Genomic DNA, 18,582 nt, shown 5'->3' on the forward strand with positions numbered 1-18,582 from the left:
AGGGACTGCAGGATGAGGCAGCCTGCAGTTCTAGGCACCCTCGCTCCCATGAGGAACAACCACGCAATGATATGTAGGTAGCCCTGAGGACGTTGATGGCTACGGTATCCGGTGGGTCTCTCCAGTACCAGTCTCTAGTTCCCATCACCCCCAGTTTCATTATTCTGCCTTGATACAGTTTGATAGGGGCACTAGAGAACTTCCCTGACAGGTACCTGTAATACTTGCACATGAGGCAAAGCCGTTTTGTAAGGAAGGCTTACATAGCGCAACCTTGGAGGCACACTGCAGGCCCTCCCATCAGCGGAAAGAGAGGCAACCAAAGGTGAGTCTGGAAGTGGGCGGTACAGGTGAGGAAGAGCTGCACCAGAGGGATGGAGCTGGTGCTTGCAAAAATGATGGAAGGAATGAGGGAGGTTCACTCTCTGCAGCAAATTATTGGGGTGTGTCATCAGGGCCTGACTGCGTGGTTGCTGGACTGGCAATCTAAGTCCAGCCAGCAAGCTGTTGAGGTGGCAGGCTGGTATGTGGCCCCAAGCTTTTCAGTTGCTCAATCATGTGCAGAAGTGAGAAAAATACAGGGTCTAGAAGGGCTGTTATGGGCTGGGAGTAAGATGAGCAACAGGATAGGTAGGGAAAGCCCAAGCCAAACCAAGACAGTCAGCTAAAAGCTAAGACAGATAGAAAATAAATCCCACTCAGGCCTTACAGTGGACTATTCCTCTCAGACTTGCCTGATCTAGAAAGCTAAAGGCATGATAAACCCCAGGTTGTTGCCCTTAATGCAATTAAAAATTTCTGTGAGTGCACTAATGGGTATGTGGAGTCCACATGCTGCAGAGGAAGGAAGTATTTTCAGCTACTACGGCTTCTCAGGTCCAGAAGGGCCAGCAGAGAGTAGCTGAGAGATCTGCAGAGACCCAGACGAATGTCCAGTTTAAAGCCTTTTGGGCACTGGAGCTCTGCTAATAGGACCTCAATACATGGGTTCATAATTTACAGAAAGTGAGTTTAGAGGACAGATACCCCCTTTGTGATGCTCTTACAATATGGGGTAGAAAGCAGAAAGGGCAGGAAGTGGGAGCTTGAGCAAAACATAGCTCTGTTGAGAACGCCTCTGGGCTGAGTCTCTCCATGGAGTCCAGGAAAAGTTTCTGGAGGATGAACAGAGACAGGCCGGAGTGTTTCACAGACAGGCCAAGAAGCCTGAGGGGGAAACATAGATGTGTCACCACTGATCCTAACTGGGTCACAGCAAGAACAGGAGGTGGCTCCAAGAATCGATTTTTGCCCCCATCTTTCCATTGGGGAAGCCTGTGCTAACAATGAGGCTGTTGCTGGAGTTGCCATTAGCTGTCACCAGTCACCTGGAAGAACAGGTTCCTCTGTGACAAGTGGATTACCCAGGAGAAGGAGAGGAAGTGAAAAGCTGAAGAGAAGCTAATGAGGACCTTGTGACACAGCCTAGTTAACAGCGATGACCAATGATACCCTCCTAACTGGATGACAAAGGGAGGAACAAAGGACCAGGTGGGCCAGGGAAAGAACTGTATTGTCCGGGCCCATCCAAAACGTTGACAGACCCATATTGAGGGCTGGATGAGGATCGTTCTGTAGTAATGTCAAAAATGAGCACTTAAGTCATCTCAGAAGACAGAAGAAGGTAGTACAGGCTACTTCTGAGTGCAGCTACAAACAGATCAAGCACAAAGAGTGTAAACCCTACAGGATAATGCAGTGTTTCAAAAAAAAAAGATGAGCATGGTATTCCATGATGAGATCAACGTGGGCTGCTCTGTATCACATTGCCAGTCAAGCCCTGACAGCCTGGTTCCACGCAGCCATAAGGAAATGCAGAGGTGGTCCCTTCCCCTAAATTGCCATACGTAACCTGATAGATTTTTTTTTTTCTTTGGGCTTTGTGGCTTACTCAAGCTTTTCCTCTTGGGAAGTGAGGATGAGCAAAGCATTGCTTATTTTGCATGGGGCTTGATTGCATTCCATTTACCCCTAGGTCTTTGGCAGGCAGAAATTACATTGCTGGTCACAGCATTTCAGAAGCTGGTAGTATAGCTGCCACAGAGAGAGACCACAAGAGCAGCATGTGCTAGAAGATCTGTAGGGAACAGGGGAATCGGCAGCACAGAAAGTCTCACAAGCCGACTCTACTATTGCAGCCAGAGCCCACATGTAGGGGCCTGGGGCATCTGGGCTCTCCTGCATTGCACTGCTGGAGCAATCTAGCATGAGTAATGTCAGTCTGTGCTCTGATCACACCTTTGTTTTGCTAAGTGGATGTCCCTCCTCCCCATTACCTCACACGCTTCCCATTCAGGCAGCTTTGAGAGAAGTGCAATGAAAACTTGCAGAATCTGGGCAGAGCTATTTCACCACAGCACTAGTCTGCCTAATTACTCCTTTGCTGTGGTTGGTGCTTGTCAACAGGAAGAGAGTAGGGAAAGTAAGTCGAGGTTCGGAAGCGAGCGTCAAGCCAGGAAAGAGGCAGAGCTATCCTTCCACATGATTCATCTTTTCCAACGGAAGGGGTGTAGGCCATGCTGTTAGGGGCAGGGCACCTGGACAAACCTTTTCCACTTTGCAACCACTCTCCTCGGTTCCCAATCACAACCCATCTGTTCTCCAGACTGGAGATCAACAGCTAGGTTCCTAGAGGCCACTGCTTGCCAAATGAATTGGCACAGCTGGCCTTCTTTCACCAGACCGCGGTATGGGCACATTGAAGAACTCGTGGGTTCCCTCTCATGGCATGTCACATATGGGCTTTACTATCGAGGATGATGCAAGGCTAACTTAAGCGCTGTTACCTACAAGCTCAGCTTAAAATTGTTATAGGATGACACACAGCAGAAGAACAAAGGAAGTCACTTTTGAGAGGAAGATCTCCCTTTCATTTGCTTGATTTCCAGAGCATCGAAGACAGGCCTGAAGTTTGAGGAGAGAGTGAAAGAGCCAGTTTAGTCCTCCATGGAGTGACAGGTGGGCCTCTGGCTGACTGAGCTGGCAGCTTTTGCAATATGCCAGCCAAGTATGAATTCACCTTACAGACATGGGAGCTTCTGAAATAGCATTCTCACTTGTGACGTTCTGGGTCCCACCACTCTTCCTTACCAAGATTCTATTGCACAGGTCAAGAGATCACAGGTCTTGCAACCATGAACATCAAGCAATTCAGGCTGATGCAGACAGCACTAACCTCTGGCAAACACAAGGAATGACAAAGGTGGTGCTTCTTCTCGAATGTTCTTGAAGTGTGAGAAGTGATGGGATTAATACGGACAATTCAGATGCTGTATGACTCCTTCTTTTTCACAGGGAGCCACACGGGGTGTGGATAAACTTAGTGGGCTATTCTATTACTACTTTAGGCCAAAGAAACATCTATGTTAAGTGCTTAAGACTTCCAAATTGGATGAAGTAGTAGAAAAACATGGCTCCTCACTCATATTATGACAACTAGATTACTTCACTTGACTTGCTTCTGACTAACAATTAATATTCTTCAAAGTTCTTCCCAATACAGTCACAATAGGAGCAAACACAGGGAGAATGAGGGGGAGGATCGGAGCGCTGGTACCTTTTCCGAGAGAGCTTTCTTGCTGTCAGCTGGTAGATCTTCCTATAGCTGCTCATACCCTGAGTTGCCATGTGTTAGTGTGTTCAGTTGCAGAGAATAATCAACTTGTACTTCCACTTCCCTGCTCTAATCCAAGATATATCCAGCAGAACGTTACTGAGCATAAGGATGAGCTGAGATCCATAGTGCTGACTCCTAGTACGTTTTAGGACAGATTGAGCTAGCAGCTGCATTGCTCCTTTAAGTCTTCCTCAAACTATGCCAGCTAATATCTGTGATCATTGGAACGGAGATATATTGGTACATATTACTAGAGATAACATGATACTTGTTTTCTCTCTCCCAAATTAACTACTGGGACTTGAAATGTCCTGCTCAGCCATGCCAAGTAACTTTCACAGTGAGTAGACCACACAGACATTTTAACTTCGTCTAGAACTTTTATTTCAAGGAGTAAAACTGTTTTCAGAATATTCACAAGAATAAATATAAAATTACTCTTCAGAGTTTGAGCCAGGTAGTACTGGCAAGAAGATGAACTGTAACAAAAATATATCTCTATCCCACAGAGCCACTTATGCAGGATTCTCATTGAGAAATACTATTAAATAAAAAAATAAAACACTGAAAATAAAATGCTTGACCTATACTGATTGGATCACCAAACAATTGAAATTTTTAAGCGAACATAAATATTGTAAATATTGTTAATAAAAATAACATTTAAATAGATGGGAAGCCGCTGAGTCTGTCCAGATGAACAGAATGCTGTATGAAGCCATGGATTCTCCTACAGGGTACCAACTTCCTTGTATTCACTGGTGTTCATTTGTCTCTTCTTGTTTCGGCACCTGGAAGTAGCGGAGAGAGGTGTTAGTTCTGGAAAGTCAGCCATCCCAAATGGCTTTCTGGGGAGTGAGGAGGGGAAAGGAAGACAAAAAAACCTCTATATAACCTCCTTGTGTTTGTTATAACTCTAGCAGCTAGGCTCTCTCTGCATTCATTTCTGGGCTCTGGAATGACTTGCATGCAGAGTCTCATTTCTCAGCTCTTCACTGAAGACTTCACATCTGCATTAAAGTCTTGCTGCTGGTAGTAGGTTTGTCTTTGAGAAATCCTGCTGGGTCCTTCCCTGCAATAGGGCCGAATACCCTAACAAACTAGGCCATCTTCTGTTTTGAGATGACGTTTCACGGAGTCTTCAGGTACGGAAGAGGAATTAAGGCAGTTACTGTCTAGCTATCAGATCTGCGAAGCCAAGCTTTCCCACCTTGTGGGAAAAGAGCTGAGTTGTTCCACCTTCTTGGCTCTTTGACAGCAGCTTACAATTAGAGTTATTAGCATGAAGAATGATTCCTGCTGCTTTGGGGTCTGTTAATGGAGAAGACTGCTGTCCTCCTTGGTACGGCTGATAAGGAAATGCTAGCAATATGGCTTAGTCACCACAGCAATACAGCAGATAAGGAAGTTACCCAACATTCATCCAGTTGCTCTCCAGTTCCTGCTGACTGGGGAAATGGCATTACCAAGAGAAGGAACTAGTTTTCCTATTCTGTGTCTGCTCTCTCCTTTACCTTGAGATACCCTCTATGATGGACAACAAACTAATCGATATAGTCCTCTGGCAGGGTCAAAGGACATCTGAGGGCAGTGTTGCCTAGGCATAACGTAACCCTCAGTTTGAGGTATGCTACACAGCACACTACTTTTTGGATCACTTCACTAAGTGCAGGCCAGCAGGCCTGCATATCAAACTGATCTCCATGCAATCAAGTGAGTGTGGATATCCCAGTCTAACTGGAGGTCCTCAGCGGACCTCTTATTATACACAACTGACTTGCCTTCCTGAGCCATGAAGAGAGACTCTCTTACCTTTTGCAGATGTAATAGCTTGCAATAGAGAAGGCGGTGAGGAAAAGCAGAATTAGGATTACTGTCAGTGCCACATACTCCTTACTGAGGGGCTGTCTGACAAGTTCTGAATGCACACATCGGACACCAGAGAAGCCTACATCGCACCTGAGCAGAAGAGAGGCAGAATTAGGGACATTGCCACAGTGTTATAATTTAGCAATTTTACGAAACTCCTGGGGGCATCCTACCCCCACTGGCCTGCTGTTTCCCGAGGGACAAGCAACTTGAATTGGGATAACTGAAATCCATATGGTTCTGGAAACAGAGGTAAATCCTTCAAGTGAGGAATATGCTTGAAAAAGCCTACAGGGTCTTTACTTCACAGGCTGAAGCAAAGGAGAGATCTTGCTGTTTTGTCTGAGCTCTGGATCTCACACTATTGTAAATACAGATGAACAATGGGAGGTACATCAGAATGAGTGTCCCTCCCGTGTTTAAGCTGGGTTGTTGACTAATTTCAGGTGTCTAAGACTCCCACACAAGTTTCATTGCAGCCAGCACATGTGCTTAATACCTGCTTAAATCCAGCTGAGGTCTGTTATAGATATACTGCTCCTGTTTAAATCCTTGTGAAAATTTGGATCACTTGCTGGATTGGTGTTCCAGGTAAGCATCAGTATCAGTGAGGTCAAAGCCAGTCCATGTTCACGAGTTCATTTTAACAAGACGCATTGCATTCTGTCCATACCTGCAATAGTGCTCGTCCAAGTCCACTATGTACACACACTGTCCGTGGAAGCAGTAGTCTTTCATTTCAGGCTTGCATCTGGTTATCCCAACTTGAGCCACGCGCGGACTGTTCTCTGTCTGAACTGTAAAGAGATTTGGTTAGCATCTCATCAGCCTTCTTCTGCCTTTGTATTTCCCAAACAGTGCTTTACAAGCACAGCTAGCAGCCTAGATACCAGCAAACCTTCAATGCGGTAGACATTGCGACAGGCAAGCCTTTTGAACAGGGAGAGGATTTTCCCAGGCTAGAGTTATACTGACTCTTCTCAGAGGAGTTTCGCATAAGCTATTTCTGCTTTTACTGTAATATTCTCATCAAAGGCACAGTTCTTCTGCCAAAGAAGCAATATTAAAGGCAATATAGGCTAAAAGATGGTATTGTGCAACAACAGTGAGCACTTTGCAGGATGTTGGAAGTGTGGCTCAACTGTAACTTATTCTTACAGTGAAAGTCATTTCCCAGGGCACCTCAGTGAGGTCACCAGCCCAAAGAAGATGGGAACCAAAGGCTTGTTATTTGCAAAGAGAGCTGCAGAGTATCCTTACTTAGTGCTGTTGTGCAGTTGTCCATTTCACCAGGCGCACATAACGGAATCACTGTTGTGCCCAGGACTGCTTGCAATACATAACCTACAAGAGAATAAAAAGAAGAGTCAAAACAAGATGCTTGTTAAGTGTAGCTCTGTATTCCAGCTGGTCTAGCCTTCAAGTTAACAACAGAAGAGCAGAAGCCTTCTACCTTAGTACAAAACCTGAAAAAAATATACAGATCTCAGAGATCTGCTGCCTCTATCATATAAGGCAACACAAAGAAATAAGCTCTGAAATGGAAACTCTAAACATACAACAGAGACGAAACAGAAACTCCGTGTCTATGACCATCTCTCGTCAATGCTCTGAGTGAGGCTGGGCAGAAATGGGCTTGGACAGGTTGCAGAGGTCAAGAGGAGAGGCAGAATTTAGTCCAACTCTGACTATGTGGTTAGATCCCTATATGGATTCTGACTAGCCTGGCACAGCATCCATGCAAGGGACTCAGTCAGGGTCCCACAATTAGGTATGGCAATCTTATATTCATTGCAGGAAGAGTTTTTGTGATCAAAATCAAGAACTTGAATCAACAGCAGTCCCAGGGGAAATGACTTCCTGGGACTCAGCAAGTCAGTGTGGCTGGCAACTCAGCACCCTGGGTCAGAGCTTAGCCAGGCTCAGTGGCCCACCACTGGCTTTAGAGACCACGTACGGCTCTGGGAAAGCTTTAAACAAATGCTGCTTGGCCTCAGCCCTCTACTTGCTGTAACCAGTTTGAAAAGCTGGCCAGTTCCTGCACTAATACCCTCTCTCACCTCAGAGTTATTCAGCTAAGCATGCACTTGCACAGACAGCTAACATGAGTACCAAGCCCTCTACATGTAGTCACTGGGTCTTAGAGGCATTGTCCAGTTTAGAGATCCTGGGCCAGTGTCACCCATCTCAACTCCAGGAAACAACAACTACATTTCTTTCATTCCTGAACTGTCCATCATCAAGACCACAGCTCAGCAGGTTTGATAATGGGTACCAGTAATATTAGGGGACTGCACCATGCATGATGAGGAGTCTGGTGCCCAGAGTGCCAGCTGCACTACGTTGGGGACCAAGGATTTCCCTTCTCCCAGAGGTTCAGCTTCTAACGCATATTGATGCTTTTCAGGGTGTGAGGCCCCGCACAGGCACAGCTTTCAGACATTCTGCTCACTGAATGAGCATTTCCAAAGAGGATTTCAAGCCAATCACAAGTATTTGTAGCTTCATGACTACCCCATGAAGAACAGTTAATGTTTGCTCCAGCTGGCCATGAAATCCTCTTGGCTAACACTCCTGCTGTGGTCACAAACTAACCTGCTCATGAACTCTTTAGTCATCAGCCCTGTTCCACTGAAGTCTGTAATTTGTGTCTTTGGGCTGTTTGCCTCTATTAACTTGTCAGGTCATGCATGCCTAATGGAGGGAGTGTGCCTTCATAATTTCTTTATCACTCTAATTCAACTCTGGTTATTAGAAAGTTTCATTACATCTCAGTGTTAAATTTAATAGTGATTTATGGATTTTCTGCAGCTCATCCATTTCTGGATGATTAATAAGGCTTCCTTTAAGGTTTATTCCAGGTACATATAAGAATGGCAAGAATATCCTTCTTAAAGGGACAGGTTTTGTTTTTTAAGCACAATTTCTTTCCCTTCCCTCCCTCTCCACGTTTCTTGCAAAGCTAGTAACTCAGATTTCTATCAAGCTTTAGAAAAAAGGACAAAGCCTAGGTTTGCCAAAGTGAGAGCCATGGTAACACAGCAGTGATACAGGAATTTTGACTTGTAGGAGGAGACCGTAAATCAGACATCTACTTCTGCTGAGATGACTCAGCAAGACCCGCCTTTCACTGAGATGGGGCAGGACCAACAAGTTTACTTTCAGGGTGGGATTTTTCACAGCACTTGTGTTCACTATAGATTCTGCCAGGAGCAGCAGTTAATGCACTTCTGTAAGGCCAGTTTGACCCTCACTAAGGAAAGTTAAAGTGCTTGACGGATGAGGCCATCAGCTAATGGACCACTGCAGCTCATTTGCTGCTCTGCAGCTGCAGACTTTAAGCTTCGGTCAGGGACCTGGTGCCCCAACTGATACTGGGCAAAGCAGATTCACTGAGTCAGTCCCTCTTCCCAGGAGCTAGAAGGACTTTTCAGGAGTGCTCCGCTGACCAAGCTGCTCCCCCAGCAGCTTGGTGAGCAGCTCTAGAATGGGACAGCTCTGACACACTGCGTAACATGGTGTTTTTGCAAGAAGGGATACTGGAGTCCTGACACCCATGAGAGTCAGTGACCTGAGGCTCCCTCCTGTTCCCTACATACTGCTGCTGTCACATCCATTGATAGGCTATGGCAGAATTTGATCTGGGGCCCACACGACTATAATGAACAGAAATCAAGCCAAAATGTGCTAGATGTTTCCAAGACATCCAATCCTATTGTTCTTTATTAAGTAGATGGAAGAAGATAAATGAAGATCTCTTTTTATCCTACATACCTCGGTTTTGGCCTTTCTTCTTCCTTGGTCTGAGTGTAATTTGAGCAGTTGTTTTCTAGTCTCAAGTGCTTAGTTCAAGAGATATTAGAACATGGCTTTTGCATTTAAGAAACTCAAGCCCAGATACATGTAAGAGAGAGGTCAGCTCTTATCTATGCTCCAGAAAGAGGGACCAGTTTCCAGCTGAACCTGTCCCTGGAGAGGAAATGCCAGAACTCAGACACCTGTACAGGACAGATTAAAATACACCACCTCATACAAAGCAGAACTAAGACTTGCCCCATTCCACCCACGCGCAACTGATATTTGCTGGATTTGCTGGTGGATATTTGCTGACACCCAAAAGTGTTTTCTGCATTCGGGCAAAGTTCTTCCTGTTCTGCACTGTTATATTTTGCCCTTTCTCCCATGCACGTATTCCTCCTCTGACGTCAGTGGGAGGGGGATCCTGTGGGAGGATAAGGGATCCATGCTCTGGAATGGCAAGGAGAGCCTTTCCCTGCATGGTTATCAAATGATGTATATCAAACATGGGACCTGGGAGAGGTAGTTACATTTGTATTCCTTCACTGATCACTAAGCAAATACTCTACAGAGTACAAGATAAGAGTAATGAGATGGTGGATATTTGTTAATGCCTCACAGGAATGCAAATTCTGCGCTTATTGTTATATTGCCAGAATGCAAGTGCAATACTGTGTCTGGCATTACAGTAAGGCTAACACTGACAGCAGCAGCTGCTTTACTGGAATAGTAATGCTGCTGTTTACTGGCTATTCTACAAAGGATAGAAGGAAAATAAGGGCTGGTTGCCTTAGCTTCCTGCAGCCATCATCAGAGATGACAGGCAACAGCTAATTACTAGTTCAGCCATTCAAAGCCAGCTACTGTTTCCAGTTATAGAGAGAGTGCAAAGAATGAAAGGTGAGGGAGATGCATACAGGATGTATGTAACTGAGAACTAGTCCCTTGGCAAGTTTCACGCCAACTTTAAAGGTCAATTTTTGGGTTTTGTTGTAGTCTGAGAGGTCTTGGGTCCTATCATCATTTGAGTTGGCTTTCCCTTTCCCTAAGATCACTAGTCATATACTAGTTTACCTGAAGAAGAACCCCTGTCACCAGTTTGCATTTGGCATCTCTGTGGTCCCTCCACTACAGAGGTAGCACCTACACTTCTAACTTCAGTTGTACTTCCAAAGCAATGCCAAGTGCAGAAGTCTCCAGGTGACATTGCGCCTGGTGAATCTCAGCTGATTTCAACTCAATGTGGATCCCCATCACCTGATTTTAGACATCCAGGACATGTCTGACTGGCATCACTACTACCACTTAACTCTAGTGCATCACCTTCAATATCTCTCAGTTACTCACCTCCCTAGCTAGCTAGCCATACAATAGACCACAGAAGTTTACAGGCCATCTCAGAAAAAGCAAGCACTTCTGGCAATACAAAAAGCTGGGTGGGTGGTTGTGTTCTAGATCAGGATCACAGAAATGTAGGGTTGCTGAGGAAAGCCTCACTTTGGCTGTGCAGCTAGCTCCCTTGTTCACATCAACCACAGCATCTCTGGAGTTCAGGTCATCCATGTAGGATGAGCATGTTTTTTGGGAAAGGGAAGTGGCCATTCAAGGTAATTTTAACTGCCTCAGATAGAGCACACCTCCCCATCCTTCCGCTTTGGATGTAACACCTGGCTTCTGCTTGATGTTTCAGGCAGGATGTACCTGCTGCCTGGTTCCTTGATTATGCCAAGCAAAGCAGGTGCCTGACACTCCTGTTCCTGAGATGAGGCATACAAGATGCACAGGTTGCTCTTCTCACCCATGTGGAAGGAGATGCTATTAGTCCTTTCCACCCCCCAACCATCTTGTGGTCTCTGCATATTTGGCCTATTCTCTAACTGGAGACACCAGAAGTGAGGGCACTGAAAGAGGCTCAAATCAAGTTACCTTTAGGGTAACAGGACAGAAATGTCTATACATGTTTCTAGGAAGAATATCCAGGTTTCCCTGTCTTGCATTTTGTACTCATAACTTCAGAATCGCAGACTTGAAGTCATGGAGGCCCAGGGCCAGGCCAGGCCAGGCCAGGCCAGCTCTAAGGTAGTCCTGAAAACACCAGCCTGTACTGAAAGACTAGTGCTCTGATATTGCTGTGGACCCGCACAATCATCTTGGGCATTGTGCCAGGACATATCCTTAAGTAGGGACTTAGAGATAAATATGTAGTATGTGCACTCAGTCATCTCAGTACTGCTTCCATTCCTATGGAGACTTCCACACCAGTTATCCTATTCACACACCACCCCTTTTCCTATGCCTGAACCACTCCTTTCCATCGCATGTGTGGGGGCTAGCTCCACAGCAGAGGGGAAGAGGTCCCTACACTGCAGGAGAAGCAGAAACTCATTACTGTTAGTGCCCAGACATGTCAGCCACTGAAAAATTCCGTATCTCCAGGCTCAGCAACCTTTGCGTTCAGCCCACTTGCCATTAGCCAGAACAAACTTGACAGAGGAAGCCACAGTTGACACACAGCTTCCAGTGTGTTTGGAGATCCAAGGCCTGCCTTCCCCACTTGAGCAGCCTTAAAGCAACTGCTCGGAGACCACGGCGAGCTCTTGCCCAGGGCCTCCTTACTAATCCATGGAAGAAGCAGGACCTGGGCTTGGCTCCATCACTCTCATATTCTCCCCGTGGCCTGCACAGTGCCACAGTTCCTCAGGGTGAGTGACAGCTCTTTCTCCCCACTGCCTTTCTGCTGTGCAGTCTTCAAACCCAGGATACCCAGGACATGAAGCTGACAATGAGTTTCACCTCAGTTAGGTTTCAGCCATTCAGTGGTGAACCTCCTAAGTCCAGCATAATACCAGCTAGAGTCTTCCCAGCTTCTGCCAATAGCACTTAGTCCTGCTAAGACTACTGACCTGGGAGGGAAAGGAGGTAAAGTACTTGTGCCACTATGTATGAAGCCATCTAGTTATGATTAATCTGTCCCTTACTATTAAATTTTATGCCTGAACTGGAAATAAATAAATCCATATTCAATCCACAAAGCCCTACCGGTTTCTTTCAGTGCCAGCTTTGTGCAAGCATGTCTGAGTCACAGGCTACAAGATGTTTAACCCGCTGTCCCTGCAAATAAGCTGCTGTGCAGTGACTGACCCATAAGCTATTACAGAAATATCTGGCAAAGATGAAAGGCAGGAACTCCTGCTGAAGCGGGCTTAGCAGATGAGGGAACATATGCCCCAAAAGAGAGGGCTTGGCAACAGTTTCCTCGTGGACTGAGACCCTGAGCCTGGCTCTGCAGATGTGAGAATACATCTTGTTCTTACAATAGCCCATGTGAGTGCTCCAAGATGAGTCCTGGCTCAGATGCTCCCTGCCACACAGTTCAAGTCACCTCAAAGAGTCAGCTATCAGCAATCACTGTGTGTCATTACCAGTACCCAGCAGAGGTGCAAGGCTCCAGGCTTAAGAATACTTGTGTACATTTCAGACTTTCAGGTAACTCATGTTGATGCAATAAAGTAACACACTCCCAGTGAGGAGGTGAAGTGTCAAGCAAAGAAAGGCCGTGACCTGCTTTGTTTCCAGAAGGAAGTCTCTACCGCTGTAGGGATTTACCTGCTTAGCTCATCCAGAGCATGGTCTGGGCAAAAGCTGCAGGACTGGACTATGGAAAAAACACAACAATATGACAGAGAACAGATCCTGCTGCCTTGACCAAAAAGCTCTGCTGGAGAGAAAGTGGATATTCACTTTCAGTCGCTTAAGGGTCAAGCCTGAACACTGAACAAGCAATGACATGCCCTACTACTGCACACCAATCTGAGAGCGAAACCCATGTGCTCCACTCCTCCTGTCATACAACCACCCAGATACACCCATTGGTGCCCATGCCTTCATGTCAAAGAAGAAATGCGTCACCTTCACCTGAAGACAAGCTTATCCCCACCTTTTGCAGGAGACTTTCCAGCAAGAAGTGAGTGCCCCAGCCCCATGAGTCGGGTTCTGCCTGCACCCTGTGCTGCCGCATCAGCTGCCGCATCCTGCCGCATCCTGGCCAGGCAGTGGTGCCAGGAGGACCTGGGAGGTCCCAGCAGGGACCTGCCGCTTTCCTGTGAGGTGGCACTGCCTCGCAGCATCACGGAGCTGCAGCTCCCAAGGGGGCACCGCAGCGGCACTCACCGAGGAAGAGCAGAAGGCTGCGAGCCCGCATGCAGCTGGCGTGCATGGTCTCCGCGGCGAGGAGGAGAGGGAGGACGGGAGAGAAGGAGCCGGTCTGTGGCAGGAGCGGCTGCGGCGCTGCTGCTGTGGGTGCCGGCCGCGCCGCCACGGCCCTTTATGGGCCGCCGGGAGAGGCGGGGCGGCGCTCAGCGGTGATGAAACCCCGGGTCGGGGCAGGCACCCGGCGCCGGCCTCGCCGCTCCCTGCCCGCCGCTCCCGGGCACCAGCCCTGCCGCCCCCGGCCGCGCCGCGCCACCTCCGGCGGGCTGGGGTGCGGGTGCCTGCTGGGGCCCCGCTGGCGGCTGGCCTCGGCTCCCCGACGGGTGCGACCCCCGCGTCCCTCCTCCCTGGGCCAGGGTGCAAAGGACAGGCCTGCGCCTCGGTGCCAGACACTGGGCACCGGGTGCCCTGCACAACGAGGTGGGGGGGGGGGGGGACAAATTCCTTTACAGCCCCTGCGGCTGTTGGCTGCCCCCTGAGAGCACGTGCTTTATCCTTACTTTGGCAAACATTCATGGCCATAAAATTACCTGTCCGTTGAAAGCAATCCAACCGTGGCACTTGCGCCCGGGACTTCCTGGGGCCACGGATTCCCATGACTGACTGCACAGCATCAGCAGCATTAGCTTCTGTTTGCCCTAAATTCATCGGCGCCAGGCGTAATGGCGCGAGACTTCGACGTGAGCGGGGTCCACCCTGCTGCGGCAGCTCTGCGTAGGAAGTGCTGTGGGGCTGTCCTGGCCGTGAACGCTGCTCGCACATGAACCAAGGTTCAGAAAAGAGCGCAAGGCCGGTAGCCGGAAACGTGCTGCCCTTTCTAATCTCCCATCTACTGGCATTTCTAAAGTGATCCTTGGCACACGCATCTTGGTGCCAGGGAACCTCGGTACTAGGGGCTGAAATGGTCGATTAAGTTCCAGCACAGGCCACAGGAATGCACCTCACCCAGAGACCTTGACCTGCAGTGACAGCCTCAAGGTCAGAGGGTGCTAAAGCCTCCTTGCCCCTTCTGTCCTCGGCTTCATCGCAGCCCGGTAGCATGGGCAGTTATTAGCACCAACAGTCTACTCATTCCCACTGCATATTTTTATTCCTTTCATGCATCCTGCTGAAACCTGTGTGCTCTATTATTGCATTAGGCAAGGCCTTGTCCTGCAGCGGCTTCCATACCATAATCCGATATCTGAGGGATACCACCCCCACCAAATCCCTACTTCAGGAATCTGCCTGAAATAGAACAAGTCTTCTATCTATCTGAACAAGTTGCTCAAAACCAGTGGCTATTTCTTATCCTTTTAAAGCAAAAAAACTTCTTTGTCTGCTTTACCTTTTTCCATCATCAGAAAAGGCAAGGAGATACCCAATTTACTGCAGAACTGATAAGCCTATCTTGCTGTGTAAGGAATGTGAGTATTGGCAAGGTGCAATTTAATAGCTGATGACTCAAGTATCCATAGTTTCTCCATTTTATAAGGGACTATCGATACAAAAAGATTAACTACGAAAGATACTGCAGAATATGATAGTCTACCATATTTTCATGTTCAGACACCTGGTCCAAGGTAATTAATACATTAACTCAGGGAGTTTTGAGATAGATATGGTACTTACAAATCATACTCCGTCTTATTTCAGAGAAGTTTTCTTAGGCAAAGAGGTCCTACAAAAGTGTAGTGAGACTGAAAAATGGAAAAAGCAGTGTTACTAGGGAATTATATGTCAACACAATCTGTTAATTATCAAATTGATATGAGATTTGGCAAAATCAGCGTAATAAAGATCAGTGCGCCAGTAGCATTATAAGTCAGTATTCTGCAAATAAGTGGGACATGATACAGCCTGAATCTTTTTCCAAGTCTTTTTTTTTTTTTCCCCCTTTAGCATTAGGGCCCTGGCTTACCCCCATACAATCCTGTTGCTGCTTTAATGCGAGCAGATGGTAGGTTTTCTGATGTCATACGACTGTGTTGCTTCTCTATTTCGGCTGATCCCCCTTTTTAGGAATTTTATCATCTGCTTTTTCCGGGATCACAGTGGGCAAAGAAAGGAACTGCAATGATTAGTAAAGCATTTCTGTATGTGGGGATTTTTCAGGATGCCACAAAAGCAGCATCACTACAAAACTTCTACACACTTACGACATCATAATAAATTTCACCCTTAAATTCCTGCATGATTTATCCTCTGAAAGAAAGCATTTAATTACAGTCTTGTATTGATATCCAGACACCATGCAACTCTTGACACAGTTGGATCAATTCATTGGAATTTCCTCTGTCAGATTTTAAATATATGGAGAGCAATTATCATATAAACATCTTTGCTTCATCTTTGCATGATTTTCTTCCTCTCACAGCATGTCATCTCTCAGCAGGCATCCCCACTTACAGATTTCACCATCCTTTCTCCATCCTCCACGTGGAGGCTGCCTCTTTGAACAAGGCTGATACACATTTTAAGAGCCAATTTTCCAAGTGGCTATTTATAATGAGTAGTACCTTTCTTCACCGATGGATTCATAGTAAGTCAGATTCATTGCATCCCACAGGTCTGAGTATGGAGTGACATGTCTGTACAATGCTGAAAGGTAGCACTGATTGGGCAATAGAGCATCATGGGTGTATTTCTGCTAGTGGCCTGAATTTTAGCTGGGGTAAACTGGCACACCCAAGTGAAGTTAATGATGGATTTATACCAATTAGCATCAGACCAGCCTGTAGCCCCCAGAATGCTTTGACATTTCAGGGTCATCTTCTTTACAGTGTGTGATGAAGATATTTGCATATACCTCAAGAATTTGTGCAAAAGACTTGCTGTTATTAACTTATGATGGTTTAATGACCATCTTTAAAGAAAACCTCTATTTAAAATGTAAATGGCCTCAAATCAGGTCCATTTTGTGCTTAAACTCCTCTTTATGTCAGAAGTATTTCTCTTTGTTCTTTTCAGACAGAGCAGCAGATTCAAAGCAGTTAAAATTTCAAGGTTATTGACTGGACTTGGTCTATTAGCTTTTCTGTCATTGACAGTATAGAGGATTTCATATGAACAAAATACTGTTCCCAACTTAGAAAGGAAAACACAGGTCAAATGTACATTTTTCTATGCTTGAGAACCCTTTCCCTCACAGTGATTTTCTGTGAAAGACTACAGCTGCATTCACAGTAATGAACTGTCACTTTATGTCTGCATTTTTAAATAACTAAATCTATCAAAGACTGGTGTCTACTACTTACTTTAGCTGCTTTCTGTAGGACTTGTATCTAGTTCTATATGTTGTCATTTTGAGGATGGATCTTCATCTTTTTTATCCGTTAAGAACGGCATCTATTTCCAAAACCAACCTCTTTTTGTTAGAAAGTATTTTTGAAACTGGAACAAAATCACACCTAGCATTTCAGTGAAGGACTGGACTTCTTCACACAAAAAAGGTAACAAAAAGCAACATACTCATACATTCCTGGAAAAGCAGCCAGCATTTTTCAAACAGCATGAATACATACTTCAGTACTTGTATAAGTCAAATTTTCATTTACAGCAAGTTTTCATTGCAGGGTATCAGAGATCCTCAGAACCTCTTTTGAAAGATGGGTAGTCTAAGTGGACTGCAACACATGAGACAACATTTTTATTTGAATTATGGAAGATTAGTATTAAGGATGAAAATCTTAAATGGCAAAGAGCATGGGACTTGCACGTGACCACAAATGCCCTAAGAAGGGTGTATGTCTAACTGGGATGCATCGATGAGTTAGTCTGGAGGGAATGGAATAAGGAAACACCTTGTGCCAAACTTAAGCCATATAGAGGTCAGCTTTAAATCTGCCACATATGCGAGGTATGAATTAGGCGCAATGTTCTTAAACAGCCAGGCTTTACTGTAAACTATGAGAGTTCAAAATGCTGCCCCAAGACTCAAAGCGGCTGACCTCTTCCTGTAAATGAAGGGTAAAGACAAAACTATTGGACAACACAGATCTTTTGCTGTTTAAAAACAAACAAACAAACAAACCCCCAAACCCCCCACCCCCCAAATGCACTGATTTCTTAGCCAACTCATTGGTTCAGCATTAACCAGAAATTCAAACAGAAAAGGAGCAGCTTCCCAAGATGGGAATGAAAAGGCAGACAAATCTGCCAGTTCATGCTGCATTGTTGCCTACAGGGCAGTTTTAAAGCTTCATTCTGCTGGCTGGTATGAAATTTTCATTACTCTCCCCTGGGCAACTCCTGAATGGCCCAACACATCTTGCTGGCACGAAGAGCTTTGTAATGCTCAGCTGGTGTTTTCCCTTTCCTAATTACACCTTGGTGCTCCATGAAGAGTGATTTCTCAGCCTCCAAGGGGTTTTGTACCTTTTTTCATTTGTTCAACCCTTCCATGGCTTCTGCTTTTACCTCCTGCTTAATGAACCTGTGCAAACACTTTATTTGTACTCCTGTAAAGGATGTTCTCAAACTAAGTCCCTTCTATATCACTGCCCATATTTCTAGCAATTGCCTCTCTTTCCTCCAAATGATTCATTTGTTAAGATGAGGGGGACCAGGGTGGAAGAAAAATGGCTTTCCCCACAGCAGGTAGCAGGCGGCAAGCAAAGCTGGAAAAAGAACACCAGCCCTTTAACTGTCAGTCTTGCGTTCTGTCCTGTTCGTCAATACGTCTTCAGACCATATAAATTAATCTCCTCAACAGTATTTTGCATTGATCCAAGATTGCACTGGCTAAAATGGCCTTCCATAAACGTGGCCGTATGCTTTCTCTTGACTGCATTTCTCCAGGAGGATGTATTTTAACCACAGGAAGATATAACCACACGCAAACATGGTGATGATTGTCCTCTGTGAAGGTTCATCATGCACACAGCTGGGTGCAGCATTTAGACTCCCTGACAGGTGGCCAATATAACCACCAGAGCTGGAGAGTCTAGACAGCTCTGTTCTCAGAGTAGATCCCCCAGCAGTAAGATGCATGGAGCTGACTGATTTGAGCAGGTATTAAGCTGTGGTCCATCCAGGTGTTTTGACTTGCTTCCTCCCTTCCTCCAGTCTCA

General features: G+C 46.0%; 1 protein-coding gene across 9 annotated transcripts in view; it reads right to left on the reverse strand.

The window, feature by feature from the left end:
* Nucleotides 1-4,027: 4,027 nt before the first annotated feature.
* Nucleotides 4,028-18,582, reverse strand: part of EREG (epiregulin) — a 32,261-nt gene continuing 17,706 nt past the window's right edge. For 5 of the 9 annotated variants that reach the window (XM_067297478.1, XM_067297479.1, XM_067297481.1 and 2 more), the window contains 5 exons: nt 15,143-15,210; nt 6,785-6,868; nt 6,198-6,321; nt 5,468-5,614; nt 4,028-4,446 (listed from right to left, as the gene is read on the reverse strand). In XM_067297478.1, coding sequence (XP_067153579.1) covers nt 4,386-4,446; nt 5,468-5,614; nt 6,198-6,321; nt 6,785-6,868; nt 15,143-15,149 — 423 coding nt within the window. In that variant the 5' untranslated portion in view covers nt 15,150-15,210 and the 3' untranslated portion in view covers nt 4,028-4,385. Of the gene's footprint in view, nt 4,447-5,467; nt 5,615-6,197; nt 6,322-6,784; nt 6,869-13,492; nt 13,601-15,142; nt 15,407-15,431; nt 15,582-16,767; nt 17,453-18,582 lie in introns of those variants that run through there. The other 4 variants (XM_067297483.1, XM_067297484.1, XM_067297482.1 and 1 more) reach the window with 4 other exon arrangements.

This window comes from Apteryx mantelli, chromosome 5 (assembly GCF_036417845.1).
Source record: "Apteryx mantelli isolate bAptMan1 chromosome 5, bAptMan1.hap1, whole genome shotgun sequence".
Classification (NCBI taxonomy): domain Eukaryota; kingdom Metazoa; phylum Chordata; class Aves; order Apterygiformes; family Apterygidae; genus Apteryx; species Apteryx mantelli.